The 19974-nt window shown below is 43.5% G+C and overlaps 1 protein-coding gene across 1 annotated transcript in view; it reads right to left on the bottom strand.

The window, feature by feature from the left end:
- The window catches only part of LOC115467069 (cytochrome P450 2K6-like), a 97207-nt gene that overhangs the window by 35599 nt on the left and 41634 nt on the right, over positions 1-19974 (bottom strand). Inside the window, exons 3-5 of the mRNA XM_030198747.1 lie at positions 17902-18051; positions 4758-4918; positions 3981-4154 (exon numbers count right to left, since the gene is read on the bottom strand). Coding sequence (XP_030054607.1) covers positions 3981-4154; positions 4758-4918; positions 17902-18051 — 485 coding nt within the window. The remainder of the gene's footprint in view (positions 1-3980; positions 4155-4757; positions 4919-17901; positions 18052-19974) is intronic.

The following is a 19974-nucleotide window of genomic DNA, read 5'->3' as shown; positions in this document are numbered from 1 at the left end:
ACAGCACTAAAAGTTGCTTTTCCAAATGGGAAATCTCCCTATCCCAGGCCTTTTTAAGATGACTAGAATAACTAATGATCTCCCCACCTACAACTATCTTAGCAGCTTCCCAGTACAGAACCACATTAGTTTCAAAGTTGGAGTTGAAAGTCTTGTAATCTTTCCAACAGCTAAGCAGTCTTTCCTGGAATTTCACATTGCAATACAAGTGGTGGGGAAAGACCCAAGGTCGTGGAAATCATTCCGGACCCCGAGGGTACCAGTCCAACCATACCACTGCATGGTCAGAATGGCATAAGGTCCAATCTGGGCATCCTGTATGTTATTAAAAAGGGCTCGAGAGATCAATAAATAATCTATGCATGACTGTCTGGAGTGTGCAAGCGAAAGATGTTTATAGTCCTTTTCCAAAGGATGGAGCACTCTCCATATATCCATAAGATCTAATAGGGAGCCAAGATTGGAGAGGCTGTTTGTTGTCCAAGATTTCACACATGGAGAAGGGTGGGATTTATCAAGCTCAGGGTCCCATGCCATGTTGAAATCACCCCCTAGGAGCAAAGGTGTAGAAGCCCGAGGTGTAAGCACTCCCAGAAGATGCTTATAAAAGGCAACATCTAGCTGATTAGGGGCACAGATACTCCCAAGAAGCACCTCTTGTCATGCCACAATGGCCTTACAAAAAACATCAGCTCCCTGAATGTTTAATTATATCTGTTGCCTAAGGTACCATCCCCTTTTGGAATTAGATGGCCACTCCTCCTGTCCTTCCCACTGCAGAAGCTGCCACACAATCCCCTACCCACCAGTATACCAGCTTAACATGTTCCAAGTCTGACAAATGGGTTTCTTATAAAAGGGCTATGTCCGCTATGTGACACTGAAGGTGTTGCAACACCTTGGAACATTTAATCAGGGAATAGATACCCCAACATTATAGGAAAATAACCTTCAGGAACCAAAACAAGAAATTCACTCGGTAGCCACTAGCTCTCTGCAAGGGGGATCATCCCAGCCTGCCGCTTCCCCCTCATCTCCCTCAGGAATGGAGGCACACCCATCATCTCGAAAGTACCCATACTGCAGCTTTGTGTCCTAACTAAACTGTCCCAATTCTCTTCCTACCCAACCACTTTTCCCTCTTCCCACCCCCTTTCAACCCCCCTCCACCCAAATCACCCCAAACCCACCCCAACATCAAGATGCCAAAAGGAAACAGGTCAGTACCCAACACCTCCACCTCCCAAACTCTAACGAACAAGGCTTTGTGATTACCCTGACTCCAAAACCGTTGAAGGTCAGTACACTCCAGCAAAAAAAGTCCCTTCCCAAAAAATCATTAAACACCCCCCCCCCTCCAATTCCCCTACAACACACCCCCCCCAAAAAAAAAAAAGGAGAGGAAAGAAACAAAACTGTCATTTTCAACTCCTGGAGTTCAAACTCAACCCCACATAACCACAGATTCTCTACTTATTCTCCACATATTATGTCCTTGGGATTTTGAAACAGCAAGGGGCTCTCACCCAACTAGTCACTGACAAGAGCACAGGCACAGCTCCATAGACTGACTATTAATAAAAGCAAATCTGATATCCAACCACTCCCCAGGACCATAGGCGGTCAGTGGCCCAACTGTTTGGGGAGGCTAAAGGGGGCGGGGTTAGGGGTGGGGCCAGGGGTGGAGCTTAAATCCATAATTGTCCGATAACACACAGAAAAAATAAATAAAAATAAAAGTCACAATTAATACCTTTTATTAAATTTAGATATTAGATATGTATCATATCTCAAAGAATAAAGTGGTTGCTCAAAGCCTATTCTAAGCACAATCGCTCAACTGCAAAACACTATGCACAACTTTGTGCAAAAACACACTCAGAACCTTACTGTACCATAAATATTACACTGGGTAGAACCTAATACACCAATATATCACCCATACGGAAAATGCAGACCGTCAACAATATGAAACAAGGGATTATATCATCACAATTCTCATGAAGAGCCACAAAACACCCTAATTCATGTTTAATGTGGGATAAAATGCCATAAATAAGTAAATAAATATAAACTTTTAATGTTGAGCACCTGATTCTCAAAGTGGACATATTCCAAACACTATAATGAAAATAAAATGATCTTTTCTACCTTTGTCTGGTGACTTTTTCTGATCATGCTGGCCCAGTATCCGATTCTGTTGCTATCTGTCCTCAGTGCAGGTCAGGAAGTCATCCTCTTTAAATATCTCCCTGGCAACACAGGACACCTCCAGCCAGCCCCCCCCCCCCCCTCTCCCAGCAGTAAGGTAAACAAACCATAAACCAATTTCTACAACTGCTTACAGAAGGCTAGAGGGCTTTCACTGCAGCTCCTGCTGTGAGGATGGAAGTAAATCAACAATTTAAACCCCTCAGAGCACAGCAGGGGAGGCTTAGCCTGTCCAAGCCTCTTATACCGGGCGCCTATGCCCAGGACACAAGCACCATGAATGTTAGGAAGATTTGAAAACAAAACTACAACCACTCCTTCACATACACATTCAAACCTAGTGCTCGCACATTCATATCTTGCAATGCTAAAATTGGGTATTGTTCGCTGGTCCCTTGCAGACCCCAGTAAGTCACAAAATAATAATAAAAAAAAAATCTCCTGCACCACTGTAATTGTTGACATCTCTCCGAAGGCTTCAGCAAGGGAGCGGGCGATCACAACAATGGAGGAAGCTGTTGGGTCATTGTAGATGTAGAGAAGTGGGATCGATAATTGGACCACTGGGACCAAGTGTTCAAACTTCCATTAGTGCAGAAACTATTCCTCCTGACCTTTCAAGAAGTTCAATGTTCCAGGCTTCCTCCAGGTGCCTCTCCCAGAACCAACTGTTGTATGAAGATTTTGGCCTCCATCACAGTAGCGTAGATCCTCATATCTCCCATATAGGTAATCTTCAGTTTTGGTGCAAATCTGATCTTTCTGGCAACTAACTGATAGTAAATGGGGGCAAAATCTAATCTCTGCGCCACCACCTTAGCAGACTAGTCTTGAAAGCACAACACTGCGATTCTCATATAAAAACTCCTTTACCCCTCGAAGAGCCTGCAGGATAGCTGTTTTGTGAGTAAAATTAAGGAGGCAGCACATCTCCACATGAGGCCTGGATGAAGATGGTTGAGAAAGCTCAATGAGATGTGCCCGCTTCATCCGCAGAGGGCCCAGAGAAGCTGGAAGCTGCAACTGTGGGGGAAGCCAGTTCTCCAAAACTCATCTCAGATCCTAGTTTCCCAGTGCCTCAGGTAACCCCTCCAAGCGCAAATTGTTTCTTCTGGATCTATTTTCTAGGTTCTCTAGATTATCTTCATAAGCTGCAATCATATTTTGTAGACACATCTGTACCTCTTCCACTGAGTACATGCGGTCTTCCAGGGCACTAGTCCGCTGTTGAAAACCTAGCAAATCCTGGCCAATCTGGCCCATATTGTCTTGCAACTGCTCCAATTTCTCATCATTTGGGCTGAGACATTTATCCAGGATCATCTCTATTGCTCCCATCACCTCCATCGCCATCTCCGCCACCCATGTCTAGCTGAGAGACTGACCTGCAGGGCTAGACAGCACTGCCATCTTGTTGTTGTGGAGCCTGCCTCCTTCTCTGTCTTTTCTGAGCACTTTTGCAGCCAAATTCCACAGCAAATCCACACCACAGTGCACCCAAGAGTGTGCAAGGCATTAACAATTCATGGTGATGTGGTCTCGGGGCATAAATTGCCAAAATACAATGGGGTTTGGAATAAGGCGGCAGGAGCAATTCAGCTAACAACTGCTCCTGAACATGGCATCATGTGAACTCTGAGAAAGAAATGTTAGTATAATGCAATTGTAATGAATATGAATCTGTGAAAAAAGTTAAGAAATGTGATCTAATATTAGTTTAGTGCAAAATTACCTTATCTGAGTCAGTTTATATAGAAAAAGTATACTACCTGCTGTTGTCTGACTAGGAATGCATCAGTGAAACTTCTTTGGTCATCTCTATCTAGCTTTTGAAGGTGGTCTAAAAAGGTTTTCCTCAAAAATGATTGTAATTCATAGATATTCTTCATAATTGGTTTGTGATCTCCAGGTAGAAATCGAAAGGCGGGAACCATATTGTACAGCTGGAAAAAATTGAAAGAAGATTGTGGAAAAAAGGGAACAGTTCGTTTGTGTCCTGTAGATATCAATTTAACAATAGAGATGATGGCAAAAACTGACCACGACTCATTCAGTTTGCCCAGTTATTCCACTCCATATTGCTAATTCACCACAACGACTAGTTCTGGATGATTCCAGTAAAATCAGTTCTGCCCATCCTTACCTGTGTTTCTTAAATGTTATTTATTTAGTTGTATATTTATATGTTTATTTTGAAATGTTCATCCCCCCCCCCCAAGCTTTATCAAAAATTACATGGGAGATATCAAGCTATCGAAAGAGTAAACTTCCATCAGTCAGGTAAACGTGCATACTTTCAATTGGTTTAAAAAGAGATGTTACTCTCATCAGGTCATGGGAGTTAAACGATGCATGGACTTGTTGTTATTAAAAACAGGTGAGTTATTTTACTCTTCTGTGCACAAGAAAAATATTTAGGCAGTTTCTCTTTGACAGTTAACATAAACTACAGATGCTGAAACCACCTTTGAGTCTTTCAGTTATCCAGGATATGTGAAAATTATCCCATAATATGTTATCATAACCTTGAATTAATTTATAATTACCAATGTCTTGGGACTCCCAATGAGCTTTAAAGTTTCATTGACAAGACTGGCAAGTCTAAATAAGAGGGGATTATCATAGTCGAACCGAGATCCAAATACAACAGATGTAATCACATTGGTAACAGTAGAATTCAGTACCAAAGAAACATTAAATGGCTCTCCTGAAAAACAGAACAGTTTAAAATGTTTAGATGGCATATCAGAAACTGACTCTATACAGTATGCTGAATGTTGACAAGCTAGTATAACAGCAGAAACACAAGCAAAATATTTTCAATAATGGATATGGAAATTAAAGCAAGAACTATCGCAATTATACTATACATTTTTTTCAATTTATAAGAAATTACTAGTCTTTAAAGATACGTGGAGGAGCATAATTGAACGGAAACGCCTATCTCCATGGGCGTTTATCTCCGAGAACGGGTCCGTGAAGGGGCGGGCCGAACCGTATTTTCAAAAAAATGGACGTTTTTGAGCTGGGCGTTTGTTTTTTTTAGCGATAATGGAAACTAAAAACGCCCAGCTCAAAAACGTCCTAATCCGAGCCATTTGGTCGTGGGAGGGGCCAGGATTGGTAGTTCACTGGCCCCCCTGATATGCCAGGACACCAACTGGGCACCCTAGGTCAGTGCGGTGGACTTCAGAAAAAGCTCCCACATGCATAGCTCCCTTACCAAGGGTGCTGAACACCCAACCTCCCTCCCCCAAAACCCACAAATGTACAACACTACCATAGCTCTTAGAGGTGAAGGGGGCACCTGCATGTGGGTACAGTGGGTTTTGGAGGCCTCCCATTTACCAGCACAAGTGTTACAAGTAGGGGGGGATGGGCCTGGGTCCACCTGGCTGAAGTGCACTGCGGTATCCACTAAAAGTGCTCCAGGGACCTGCATACACGCAGGCCTCTAGGACTTGTTGCTGCTGTATAACATTGGCACACCAGTTGACACCTGAAGAGTAATCTCTCCGAAAACATCCTTTATTGGAATAAGCACGTTTACTCACAGTTAACTGCAGATCAGAGGTTGTGCCCCACTGGCAACGAGTCTCCCTGGTACTGAGATAAGCAGTAGGTCAGAGCCTGCAGAATGCTGTACAATGCCCTCTTTCAGCCACATTCAAGGGAAGAACTAAGTTGTCTAACGTGGCTAACACAGGAAAAGGAACTAAAACTGGCTTACAAAAATGGCCACTACTGCATGGACTACAACAGGAAACACAACAGGGCACACTTTGACCCAGTAGGCAGGGGGAAAAGCACCATGGGAGAAGAGCCTACCAACTACCAACATCGTGAGACTGTAACACAAGCTAATGAAATCACGGAGCCCAATACCCTACACCCACCACAATGCAATGCTGATGTGACCCTGTAGTGCACCCGAGAGCCACATCTGACCCAGGGAAAGGCTGTGACAGGATCGAACACATTCTGCTGTCATGGAGGTGGGTATGGCATTTGAGCCTGGCATACAGGCTGGAAAAAAAGTTTTTAAAGTGGGTTTTTTTTGGTGGGAGGGGGTTAGTGACCACTGGGGGAGTCCGGGGAGGTCATCCCCGATTCCCTCCAGTGGTCATCTGGGCAGTTGGAGCACTTTTTTGGGACTTGTTCGTGAAAAAAAAGGGTAAAAAAAAAAATGACCCAAAATCACGGTAAAAACGCCTTTTTTTTCCGATTATCAGCTAAAGACGCCCATCTCTCCTTGGTTGATAACCACGCCCCAGTTCCGCCTCCACCACGCCTCCAACATGCCCCCGTCCACTTTATTTGTTTCCGCGACGGAGTGCAGTTGGAAACGCCCAAAATCAGCTTTCGATTATACCGATTTAGGCGCCTTTGCGAGACAAGCGTCCAGTGGCGTTGCGAGGGCAGCTGACACCCGGGGCGGGTTGCCGCTGTGCACCCCCCCCCGGGTGCAGCGCGACTCACCCTCCCCCCTCCGTAGCGCAACACCCCCCCCCCGCCCACGAGAACATACCTGGAAGGCGGTGAGGGGCGGGTGGGAGGGCCAATCCGCCAAGAGCACGCCGCTGGGGGGGTGTCGGTGCCTCGCTGGTTCCTTGCTCTCTCTGCCCCGGAACAGGAAGTAACCTGTTCTGAGGCAGAGAGAGCAAGGAACCAGTGAGGCGCCGACACCCCCCCAGCGGCGTGCACCCGGGGCGGACCACCCCCTTCCTACGCCACTGCAAACGTCTATCTCCCGATTTAGGTCGCACTATAGGCGTTTTTCTCTTTCGAAAATAAGCTGGATAATGGGGCCCTTTTACTAAAGTGCAGCAAAGTTTTGAACTTATTGTGTGTTAACAGAAAAAAGTAATGCACATTAAGTTTGAAGCCCATGCAGTAAATGCAAGGGGTGTGCCCAGCATCTGCCCTAAAGTTACCACACAGAGCAGACCTTTACCATACAGGCACTGCATTACATGCCTGGCTGATATCTAGGGCCCTCCACACTATTGGTCTAGGCATGTAATGCAGCCCTGCCCTAAATCTGTAACATCATACACGTGCATCTATGCGCCCCCATCCTACATTCTCTTGGTCTTATCCTTGAAGTCAGCACTCCTCCCAAGATAACCTCTCAATCTACTTCCTTCCCTGATCTGACCTTCCCCTTGCTGGTGGTGGTGGTGGTGGTGGGGTGACGCTGGGGATCAGATCAGGGATGAAATGGTAGTCCTTATTGGGAAGGCCTTATTGGACTGCTGATAGCATGGCTGAACTTATCCCCTCCTCTTGAGGTGATATTAAGTTCAATCTCACTATCGATAGCCCCAGCTAGTGTGCGGTATCAACAGGTGCACCAGCTGTCACTAAGAAACATGCCTGTCCTCCACTTCTGTCAAGCCAGCTGGTGCAGATGTTTGCCTCTGCCTGTTTAAATGTGCATTAGAGATTAGCATTGGTGCATGTGTAACCCTTTGCCATATTGGAGCCCTGGGTAGGAGGAGCCCAGCACGGAAGAAAATCATGAATCCCAGTGTGGCGGTGGAGCTGATGATTACTATATAAGGAAGGATAGTACTGTAAGATTTCCCCTTGTTAGTCTGTGTTTAAGAAGTTTATAGGCCCTGCCAAGTGACCCATTGGAATGAAAGAGGTGTACCTGATAGAGGAGAACGATCAGGGTCATTGTTGTTAATCTCCTGAGCCGAACAGAGGAGCCGACCTGCGGGCTGAAGGGTCGGATGCTGTTTGCCCGCGGCTGGAGATTTCTCTCAGGGTAAACCCCTGAAAGGCTTGGACAGTTAATGCTGGATCCAAATCTCCATTGGTAATGGTGATACATTGGAGAAGTTGATTGCGGGATGTCAACTGGCTGCAGGTCAGGTGAAAGGGTTTTTGCAAATGTGTATAACCCAAGAAGGAAAGATTGTACTCCCTTGTGACTATGTAAGATCAAATCTGGTTACCATCATAGCTGTGTGCGCTGAGGATTTCTATGACAGTAGAGTTCCAGTTGTTAAATAAAATTCAGTTATTTTTCTTGACTCTCCTGACTACTGTGTGGTTCCTGTGAGTGATCCGGAGGGAGCCTGAAGTGAGTAATGCACACCCAGTCTCTCAAACCCCAAAATCAGCTCACAGGAGTATACTTCTGAGCTTAACCCGCCCAAGTGAGAGGAGCGGGTTACAGACAATTTTGGCACCCAACATTGGGCTCGAGAGACTGCAGGAGAAAAGAAAATTTGACTTAGGACTAAAAGAGTGACTTTCCTTGTGTATTACAAATTACTCAAGCCATTTCACAGGTCTGGGATTTACAAATTTGTTCCCGTAGGGATAGAAAAGATCTGCTGGTGGAAATTCAAATTTTCCCACCTATGCAGACCCGTGCTATTGGACAGAGAAAAGTGTGCCAACAGTGAGTACCTGGGAGAAGGGTGGGAGAAATTTGCTGAGTCATATTGGGCGATTCTCATGCCAGCCAGGGAAGGAGAAGGACGGCGCTGTCCAGATGTGGTAGGCAGTAGAGTGTTGAGCACTACTACCATTGGACGTTGAGCTGTGTGACATCATTCATAACCATCATAGGTCAAGGAGCTTGCATGTGGAATGGAAGTGTTATCCACAGGAACAAGCATGATGGAGAACAACACGGAGGGAAGAGACTATGTGCTGGCTCTGTGTGTAGCTGCAAAAGACCTTCTTTCTGAGATGGCATATCGGATGCAAGCCATGGTGTAGTTATTGGTGGAAGATGGATCCAATGTGGGTCAAGTGGTGTGATGTGAGTGTTGGTATCATGGAGGGGCATAATCGAATGGGGCCAGCTATCTATAAGGGTGGCCATCTCTAATGACGGCCCCGTCAAGCGGCGTACCCGACTGTATTATTGAAACAAGATGACCGGCCATCTTTCGTTTCGATAATACGGTCGGGGATGCCCAAATCTCAACATTTGGGCCACCCTTAGAGATCGCCGGCGTTTTTGCCGATAATGGAAACTAATGGAGGCCATCTCAAACCCGGCCAAATCCAAGCCATTTGGTCGTGGGAGGAGCCAGCATTTGTAGTGCACTGGTCCCCCTCACATGCCAGGACACCAACCGGGCACCCTAGGGGGCACTGCAGTGGACATCACAAATTGATCCCATCTCTATAGATGTGAAATACAAATTTTCATTTATTTTTTGTTTATTTTGCCATTTGCATGTTTGTAAGAAATTAGGACCAGCCTGTTTCTGTTTCATCATTGCAGGATTATATCTATACCTATTCATAGCAATGTCTATTGGTTTGTATGCTAATGTCATTCTTTTACAATTTGAGTTGGATTATATATGTACTCATTTACGTAAGATGCTATGTACATTTTTAAACTTTTTTTTCATTTTTCATTTATTCGTTTTTAAGACACATAAGATGATCTATGTACACATATGACTCTTATTTACAAGTTAAATTTTGGTCTTTTCGCTTATAGCTGTATTATTATTTTATTATCTTACTAGTAAAAAAGGCCCGTTTCTGCCACAAATGAAACGGGCGCTAGCAAGGTTTTTGTCAGAGCGCCACCGCTCACCCTTCCACCCCCCCCAGGGTGCCAGTGCTCCTCCCCTCAACCCCCCCATCGAGGTTGTCGTAGCCACTGCTCCCCCCTCCACACCCCCCCGAGGTTGCCGCTGCTCCCCCTCGCCCTGTATCCCCTACCCCTCCCTTTATGGTCTCAGGACCCCCCTTCCACCCCCACCTTACTGGTCTCAGGACTCCCTATCTGGTCTCAGGACCCCCTCTCCCCATCTCTTGTCCCTGGACCCCCTCCACCTCTCATCCCTGGACCCCCTCCCTCCTCTCATCCCTGGACCCCTTCCCCCCCTCTCTCTGGTCCCATGCACCCACTGTCAGTCTCTGTGGCCTCGCACTGCATGCTCCCCTTCACTGTTGCGCTGAAGCTGTTGTCTGTACGTTATGACCCCGAGCTGTAATATTTCCCAGTTGACTCCTAAGTGGCTAGATTTAGAACCTGTCAGCTACTCCCGACTGCAAAGACTGGGAGAAACAAAAGTTTCACTCTTTCCTGCTCCTATCTGAAGGGGGGCGTGTGCTGCAGCTTCTCCCCTTCATTAGTGCTGGCTGTTGTTAAAAAGAGTGAAGGGAAGCACGGGACGGACGCAGCTTCAGGCTGCCTTAACCTTTGTTTTGGCTTTTGTTTCAGCTGTTTCTCTGGTCCCGCCCTCATTTCCTGTTTGCGGAACAGCTGTACATTTTTGCCACTCAGAGTTCCAGTCATTTACCACCCCCCTGATAAATCCCTCCCTTCCTTCCTTACCGACTTCGATGCCTGGCTCTCCGTTTTTCTTGAGCCCTCATCCCCATCCCTCATTCTTGGTGACTTCAACATTCACACTGATAACCCATCCAACTCATATGGTTCTCAGTTCCTCACTCTTACCTCCTCCTTCAACTTCCAACTGAGCCCCACCATCCCTACTCACAAATCTGGTCACTGTCTTGATCTCGTCCTCTCTTCTACTTGCTCACCCTCCAATTTCTGCGTTTCAGCTCTTCCTATCTCTGACCATCACCTAATCACATTCACACTTTGACCATCACCTAATCACATTCACACTTCAGCACCCTCCCCCTCAATCTCGCCCAACACTAACTACTACGTCCAGAAATCTCCAGGCTGTTGACCCCCCCCACCTTATCCTCTAGTATCTCTGATCTCCTCCCTTCCATCATGTCCTCCAAATCTGTTGACAAAGCTGTCTCCACTTACAATGCCACTCTCTCCTCTGCTCTAGACACCCTTGCACCATCCATCTCCTGTCCCACAAGGCGTACCAATCCCCAGCCCTGGCTGACCCCTTGCACCCGATACCTTCGCTCCTGCGCCCGTTCGGCTGAACGCCTCTGGAGGAAATCTCACGCCCATACTGACTTCATTCACTTCAAATTCATGCTATCCTCCTTCCAATCCTCCCTATTCCTCGCTAAACAGAACTATTACACCCAACTGACTAATTCCCTCAGCTCTAACGCACGTCGTCTCTTCGCCACCCTCAACTCCCTCCTCAAAGTGCCCTCCACTTCTGTTGGAATGTATTGTATTTTACATGCATTGCCTGTCACAAATGTTTGTCTCTGTGATTACTCTGTGACCTCTGATGTGAATTACTTAGAGAGGTCACACCTATGCAACTTCCTGTGGGGGTTAGGCACAGCACATGGTGCTCATGATCTCTCCTAAGCTGAGAGGATCTATGGTGTGAGCATCCATTACCATCTAAGCACATGGAAAGAGCTGATAATCCAAATGTATAGTATTATGTATATATAAGCCTGTCTGAATATAATCTAACTACAAACTGTGAGTAAACAGATGTTTTGTTACTTCAACTTTAAAGTGACTCAGCAGTGAATTATTCTGGGGTGTATGAGAGAGATGAAGAAAAGAAATTAACATTTCTAAAGCTGAAGCTGTGTGTATAAAAATCTGCTAATTATTTACTACAAATAATCCAACAAAAGGGTTATGGGCCCAGGCCAGGAATTGAAAAAGAAGAGAAATATTACCAGGCAGTAAAAAAAAGCCACACCTTTTTCTCTTAAGTTTTAAAAGAAAGATTCAGTCTGTCTCTCTCTCCCCCCACACACCAGACAGAAGGCTAAGAAAATGGCTGAGGGAGGAAATTCACCATTTTTCCACTCTCTCAAGGTGCCTAAATTAACTGAATTTAATTATCAGCAGTGGGAACTAAGATTCATATGTCTCCTTCAAGCAAAGAAATTAAATATATGCTTAGACCAAAACAGAACAGCTGAAAATATGGCTGAATGGGACAATGCAAACTATTATGTGAAGTGCATGTTTTTGGAAGCTCTCTCAGAGAAACAAGCCATATTAGTGGAGGGAAAAGATACACCAAAGGACATTTTATATAAACTGAGAACTATGTATGCAATTACATATGCAAAACAGCAACCAATTTGGTTGGCAGAGTTGAATGAAACCAAATTAAGGGATAAAAGTAAATGTAATGATCACATTATGCATCTTATGTCTTCATTTCAAAAGTTAGAACTTTCTGGAATTCCCATGTGTGATGCATTGAAAAGAGCATTTCTTTTTACCTCACTATCAAAGAAGTTTGATGTTTTTAGGTCTGTAAATGAAGCCATTGAAGGGCAATCTTTTGAACAGGCAGCATCAAAACTGAGGCAGGAATGCATAATTAATGATTCTGAGGAGATGTGTTCTCAAAGCAAGTCAGAGAGAAATGAAACAAATTTCTTGGCAAAGAACAGAGGAAGGCGGAGCTATGGGAAAACTCCACCCAAGGGCAAGCTGATTTGCTACTCATGTGGAAAGGAGGGACATATATCTAAATGGTGTAAGGAAACACAAAACACTCCCTCTAGCTCACCTAAGCCAATGGAACAAAAGAATTCTCCAACCAGGAAATGTATGAAAGACAATGATAAACATAAGGGCTTTCTAATGGCAGAAAAATCTTTGACTATGGTAAATAATAATTCAAATGAAAGTACTTGGATTTTGGATTCGGGGAGCACATGCCATTTAACCAATTGTAAGGATTTCTTTCAGGAAATGTATCTAGAAGAAGGTATTCTTAAAACTGCAAACGCAGGGACTGCTAAGATCCAAGCAAAAGGCATTGGATTCTTAAAATGCAAAGTGTCTAATGAAGTTAAAGAAATTCCTGTAAGTGATGTCTTGTATATTCCCCAAGCAGTTTGCAATATGCTTAGTGTATCTACATTAGATAAGAAGGGATTTGCGATTCATTTTGAAAACAGTAAGTGCACAATCTCTAAAAATGATGAAGTGTATGCTGAAGCTTTTATGCATAATGATGTTTATAAACTGAGCATTTCAGGTGAAGCCTCACATATGGCGCAAGTAAGGAAGAATGATGGTAAATGTAGTCTGGAAATCTGGCATCGCCGCCTGGGACATCGTGATTTTAAGGTGATCCAGGATCTTTACAGTAGGCAACTAGCCACAGGCATTCAAATCAGTGCAGGTACTGGTAAAATGGAGAAATGCATAGACTGTGTTACTCAAAAAGGTGTGAGACCCTCATTTCCTGCATACACAGGAAATAGGAGTAATAAAGTACTGGACTTAATACACAGTGACTTATGTGGACCGTTTAATATCCCATCATTGGGAAATAACAGATTTGTGCTAATATTCTTGGATGATTTCTCTAGATACTGTGTGGCCTATTTGCTGAAAGAAAAAAGTCAAGTCACAGACATGCTGAAGAAATACGTAGCCATGGTGAGCAATAAATTTGAAAGAAAACCAAAGGTTCTTCAGACCGACAATGGTGGTGAGTTCACTTCACAAAGCATGCGCACATTTCTAGAATAAGAAGGCATTCAACATATCACAACAGTAGCTTATACACCAGAGCAAAATTCTGTTGCAGAGAGAAAATTTAGGTCACTTGTGGAAATGACCAGGTGTATGCTGTCAGATAGCAATCTCCCTAAAAGACTATGGGGGGAAGCCATTCTCACAGCAGTGTACCTACAAAACAGAATGCCAACTAAAGGCGCTGAGCGCACACCACATGAGACATGGCATGGTAGGAAGCCAAACCTGTCACACATAAGAACATTTGGAAGTACAGCATATGCTCATGTACCAAAGCAAAGAAGGCATAAGCTGGATTCCACAACAGAAAGGGGCATTTTAGTTGGCTATGCTCCAGGACACAAAGGATATAGAATTTTGAATCTGAAAACTGGCATTGTTGGCATAAGACATGTTACATATTTTGATGAAAACAAAAGGGTTGATAAAGGCTGGATTATCCCAGATGAGCCTTATCATCCAGAATATGAAACTAGAACCATAATAGACATGCCAGTGTATATAAATGCCATACCAAGGCAGATGTCTGAAAGCAACTCATCTGTATCTAATGAGGAACAGGCAGAGGAAGCAGACACAGAAAGGATCATCGCAGGAGACAGTACAGTTGGAGAAGGGGAATCAATTGGAGAAGGACTCTCAGATTTAGAGGATGCGGAAAGGTCAGACCAACCTGTTGTCAGACGCTCATCCAGGGAAAACAAAGGTGTTCCACCCCCAAGACTGTCTTACCTAACAAAGTCAGCAGAAGCTCAAGAGCCCTTAACATGGGATGAGATTGAGAAAATGCCAGCAGAAGAAGCTGCTGAATGGCGTAAAGCTGCACAAGAAGAAATTGATGCATTGGATAAAAATAATACTTGGATTCTTACAAAATTACCTCCTGGCAAGAAAGCTATAGGATGCAAATGGGTATTCAAGTTAAAAAGGAATGCACAAGGAAAAGTGGAAAGGTATAAAGCCAGATTAGTCGCAAAGGGATATCTTCAAAAATATGGAGAAGATTTTGATGAAGTGTTTGCACCTGTAGTGAAACACACGACAATCAGAACACTTCTGAGCATTGCAGTCTCAAAAGGCATGCAAGTCAACCACATTGATGTGAAAACAGCATTTCTTCATGGAGATATAACTGAAGACTTGTACATGGAACAGCCAACAGGTTTCATAAATACAAAACAAAGACAGCTAGTGTATAAATTAAACAAAGGTCTTTATGGATTAAAGCAAAGTGCAAAATGTTGGAATGACAAATTGCATGAAATATTGACAAATTTAGGATTTAAGCAAGGTGAAGCAGATAAATGCTTGTACACTAGGTGCAGAAATGGACAATATGCATACATTTTAGCTTTTGTTGATGATCTGCTCATTGCAAGCGAAAGTGAGCAAGAGTACAAGGACATTGTAAAATATTTAAACCTGAATGTTGAGATAAAAGAACTTGGTAATGTGTCATACTATCTTGGTATAGAAATTGAGAAACAAAATGATGGTTCTTATCTTCTAAGCCAGAAGCAGAAAATAAATGAGCTTATTGAAAGTTTAGGTATGCAAGATGCCCAAGTTGTAAGCACTCCCATGATCACTGATTTTCTGAAGGATGAAACAGTAAGAGAACCTTTACCAGATAACATCCAATATAGATCAGCCATAGGTAAGCTTTTATATCTGACTACCACATACAGGGCTGATATAGCAAATGCAGTAGGAATTTTGAGCAGAAGGGTCAGCTCACCTACCAAATCAGATTGGACTGCAGTTAAAAGGATGGTAAGGTATTTAAAAGGTACCATTGATTGTAAATTAAAGATTTCAGCCAATAGTAATCCAAAACTAATATGTTACTGTGATTCAGATTGGGCAGGAGATCATTCTGATTATAAATCCACAAGTGGATATGTGTTTATGTATGGAAATGTACAAATTTCTTGGGCCAGTCATAAACAAAGTATTGTGAGTCTGTCTTCTACAGAAGCTGAATATGTGGCTGTATCAGAAGCATGCAGAGAACTGATGTGGATTGAAAAACTTTTGCTGGATTTTGGAATAGCTGAACAGAGACCAATCCAGTTAATGGAAGATAATCAGAGCTGCATCCGACTGTCACAGAATGACAAGGTTCAGTCACGCACCAAGCACATCGCAACGAAATACCACAACGTGCGAGAGCTGGCGAAAGAAGGGGTCATCAGTCTACACTATTGTCACACCAGTGAGATGACAGCTGACATCATGACCAAACCGTTACCCAGAGAACGTTTTGTGAATCTGCGTATAAAGCTTGGACTTTGTATGAATTAATAATTGCATGACAGTTATGCATGAGAAGGGGTTTGTTGGAATGTATTGTATTTTACATGCATTGCCTGTCACAAATGTTTGTCTCTGTGATTACTCTGTGACCTCTGATGTGAATTACTTAGAGAGGTCACACCTATGCAACTTCCTGTGGGGGTTAGGCACAGCACATGGTGCTCATGATCTCTCCTAAGCTGAGAGGATCTATGGTGTGAGCATCCATTACCATCTAAGCACATGGAAAGAGCTGATAATCCAAATGTATAGTATTATGTATATATAAGCCTGTCTGAATATAATCTAACTACAAACTGTGAGTAAACAGATGTTTTGTTACTTCAACTTTAAAGTGACTCAGCAGTGAATTATTCTGGGGTGTATGAGAGAGATGAAGAAAAGAAATTAACATTTCTAAAGCTGAAGCTGTGTGTATAAAAATCTGCTAATTATTTACTACAAATAATCCAACAACTTCCCCCCCCCCCCCCCCCCCTCACTCTCTCCTCAATCTCTGGCCGACTACTTCTGCCATCTGTCATATCCTCAACCTCTCTCTCTCCACTGCAACTGTCCCGGACACCTTCAAGCATGCTGTGGTCACACCACTCCTCAAAAAAACATCACTTGACCCTACCTGTCCCTCCAACTACCGCCCCATTTCCCTCCTACCCTTCCTCTCCAAGATACTTGAACGCCTCATTCACAGCCGCTGCATTGATTTTCTCTCCTCTCATGCCATCCTCGATCCACTTCAATCCGGCTTTGGCCCCCTACACTCGACAGAAACGGCACTATCTAAGGTCTGCAATGACCTGTTCCTTGCCAAATCCAAAGGTCACTACTCCATCCTCATCCTCCTCGACCTATCCGCCGCTTTTGACACTGTCAATCACAACCTACTTCTTGACACACTGTCCTCCTTTGGATTCCAGGGCTCTGTCCTCTCCTGGTTCTCCTCTTATCTCTCCCATCGTACCTTCAGAGTACACTCTCATGGTTCGTCCTCCTCCCCTATCCCGCTCCTTCTCTGCACATATCCAGCAGATAGCCAAGACCTGTCGCTTCTTCCTCTATAACATTAGCAAAATTTGCCCCTTCCTCTCCAAGCACACCACCCGAACTCTCATCCACTCTCTCATTACCTCTCACCTTGACTACTGCAACCTACTTCTCACCGGCCTCCCACTTAGCTATCTATCTCCCCTTCAGTCCATCCAGAACTCTGCCGCACATCTTATCTTCCGCCTTAACCGATATACTCATATCACCCCTCTCCTCAAGTCACTTCACTGGCTTCAGATCAGATACCGCATACAGTTCAAGCTTCTCCTACTCACCTACAAATGCACTCGATCTGCAGCCCCTCCTTACCTCTCTACCCTCATCTCCCCTTACGTCCCTACCCGTAACCTCCGCTCTCAAGACAAATCCCTCCTTTCAGTATCCTTCTCCACCACCGCCAACTCTAGGCTTCGCCCTTTCTGCCTCGCCTCACCCCATGCTTGGAACAAACTCCCTGAGCCCATACGCCGGGCCCCCTCCCTACCCATCTTCAAATCATTGCTCAAAGCCCACCTCTTCAATGTCGCCTTCGGCTCCTAATCACTACACCTCTTCTCAGGAAATCTCAACTACCCCAACTTGACATTTCATCCTTTAGATTGTAAGCTCTTCTGAGCAGGGACCATCCTTATTGTTAATTTGTACAGCGCTGCGTAACCCTAGTAGCGCTCTAGAAATGTTAAGTAGTAGTAAGTAGTAGTAGTAGTAATCACATTATATAGAATCCGGGGGGTAGTGAAAAAATTGTGTATACAGCGAGAGATAATTAAGGAGCCAAGCTTCATAAACCTTTGGAATTTTGAGGTAATTTTTGATACCAGAGTGGTAAGCACAATTTCCTTCTCAAGAAAAGGGAGAAGAATGGAGGGGGGGGGGGGGGAGTTATATACAAAACACATTTCTAGCAGCAAATATAAAATTACCTTTTTGAAGTTCAAAATATTGTATCAAAAATCTACATTCTTCAGCGATTCTTTCCTCTAGGCTTCTTTTTCCCATGCCAAAATCTCTTAAAGTCGACAAGGTAAATCTTCTCATTGTTTTCCAGTTGTTTCCACGAGAAAAAGCAATACCTGCAAGATAATGAATTTCCTTTTAAGTAAAGATTTCCCTAACATGAACGGGAATTTTAAGTATCTTGTTTTCTTGTTATCTAAGGATTTCAGGTTTTTATGTTCTTTACCTATTGTCTAGATACCAACATACCTCATTTTGGATTTAATAATGATTTTGGTTAGGTGGACAGTCCTTGGTTTTGTACCTACAGAGGGTTGTTTTATAACAGGGCACCGAAGTTAAGAGGTCAAATAGGTGCCAAATGAAGCACTATTTTATATAGACACGTAGGCTTATCTATATAATAAAACTCACCCTCAACGTTCTGAAGACACTGACGTCACTGAAGCCAAGCCACTGACGTCACTTCCTTCATGAAGGGTTTGTGGTGCTGAAGCCACCAAAATCACCAAGTCTCTGGGCCCCGCCCTCGCGTCAAATGTGATGACATTGAGGGCAGAGCAATGACGTCACACATCGAGGGCGGAGCAATGGCGTCAGTGGCTTCAGAACGAAGGTGATGAAGGTGCGTTGACGAGGTGCGGAGCAATGGCGTCAGTGGCTTCACAACAACGAAGGGGTAGGGAGGGGGGTTGGGGAGGAAAACCTTGCTAGCGCTCTTTTCATTTGCTCCAGAAACGGGCCTTTTTTACTACTGTCTTTATAAAATACTAGCCTAAGTGGCAAAACTCATGCCTTGAATGCAGTTGTGGGCATTTATACCTGCTCACAGAAATTTGTAAATCTTTAAATGTAAAGTTGGAAAGTATGCATTCAGATTAACATATTTTATAACACAGCAAAACCTACAGTAAATGTACATGAATGCATGTCATTCTGCATACTTGTACACCCGATGCTATTGAACCATTTTATGCACACATATTACCCCTTACATGTAAAAATGACTTTATAAAATTTCCCTCTAGAGGGGCACCTTTCAAATCCACAATGTTTCACAGTCCCTGTACACGTTAAACCTATGATCATGCGCAAGTTGTGATACGGAAAGTATGTATTTTTTTTTATTTAATGGAAAACTCACAAATAAATTCCCCACTTTAAGTATTAACTAAATTGTAAGTGAAGGTGCTCCGAACTAGTTTACTGACAGCCACAGGCTAAAATTCATACCTTTCAATCATCGCACGATTTCAGAATTGCCCTTCTGTAAATGAACAGTTTACAAATCAGTCCATTGTCTAATAAAGATTAAAAAAACAAGCTTAAAAAGCAAAATGAGAGGAACTTATCTGAATAATGGTTCCTTTGATATTGCACTAATCTTCCAATTCTGTGACTGAGGCATATAAAAACTGTGACTTCTCTGTGCATATAGTGAAAGTCCAGTGCTTACAAACTGTGTACTAATTACCCAATCTCAACATAGCACAATGTTTCACTTGACGCGTCTTCAGAAGATAAGACTGAAAATGAAAATTTAAAATTACTAATTCATTTTATGATAGATCTTACCATTAAACTTACAAATAACACAATAAATTACCCTTTATATATTAAACGAGCTATTTTATAGCAACAGATAAAGGGATCTCTCCATTTTCTCAAACCTTTCTCTAATGTTCCAAAGCAAGAGCATAACATGCACTCTTTACTAATTCCTTAGGCTCCTGCCAACCAGTATAATGCCTGCTGGATGTCTTAAAGCAATAACCATTTGGTTTCCTTATTCAGTTCCCTCGGGCTAATTGTTTCTGTAAATAAAACAATATTTGTTCTGTCTTTAATAAGATCTTGGAAATATTACTTCTCTGTTGAATTATAACCTGAATGAGAACAATGAAACGTAAATCTGTAATCTGATATTGTGCCGTAATCCTATGTTCTATCAATGGAGCTTATATATATGGATTCCATATGTGATTTAGATGTTCTGCTATACACACTTTGACTTTAAATTAGGACTGTCCTATGTACCA

The sequence above is a fragment of the Microcaecilia unicolor genome, chromosome 3 (genome assembly GCF_901765095.1).
Source record: "Microcaecilia unicolor chromosome 3, aMicUni1.1, whole genome shotgun sequence".
NCBI classification, from domain to species: Eukaryota; Metazoa; Chordata; class Amphibia; order Gymnophiona; family Siphonopidae; genus Microcaecilia; species Microcaecilia unicolor.
This window is presented reverse-complemented; position numbering and strand designations above follow the sequence as displayed.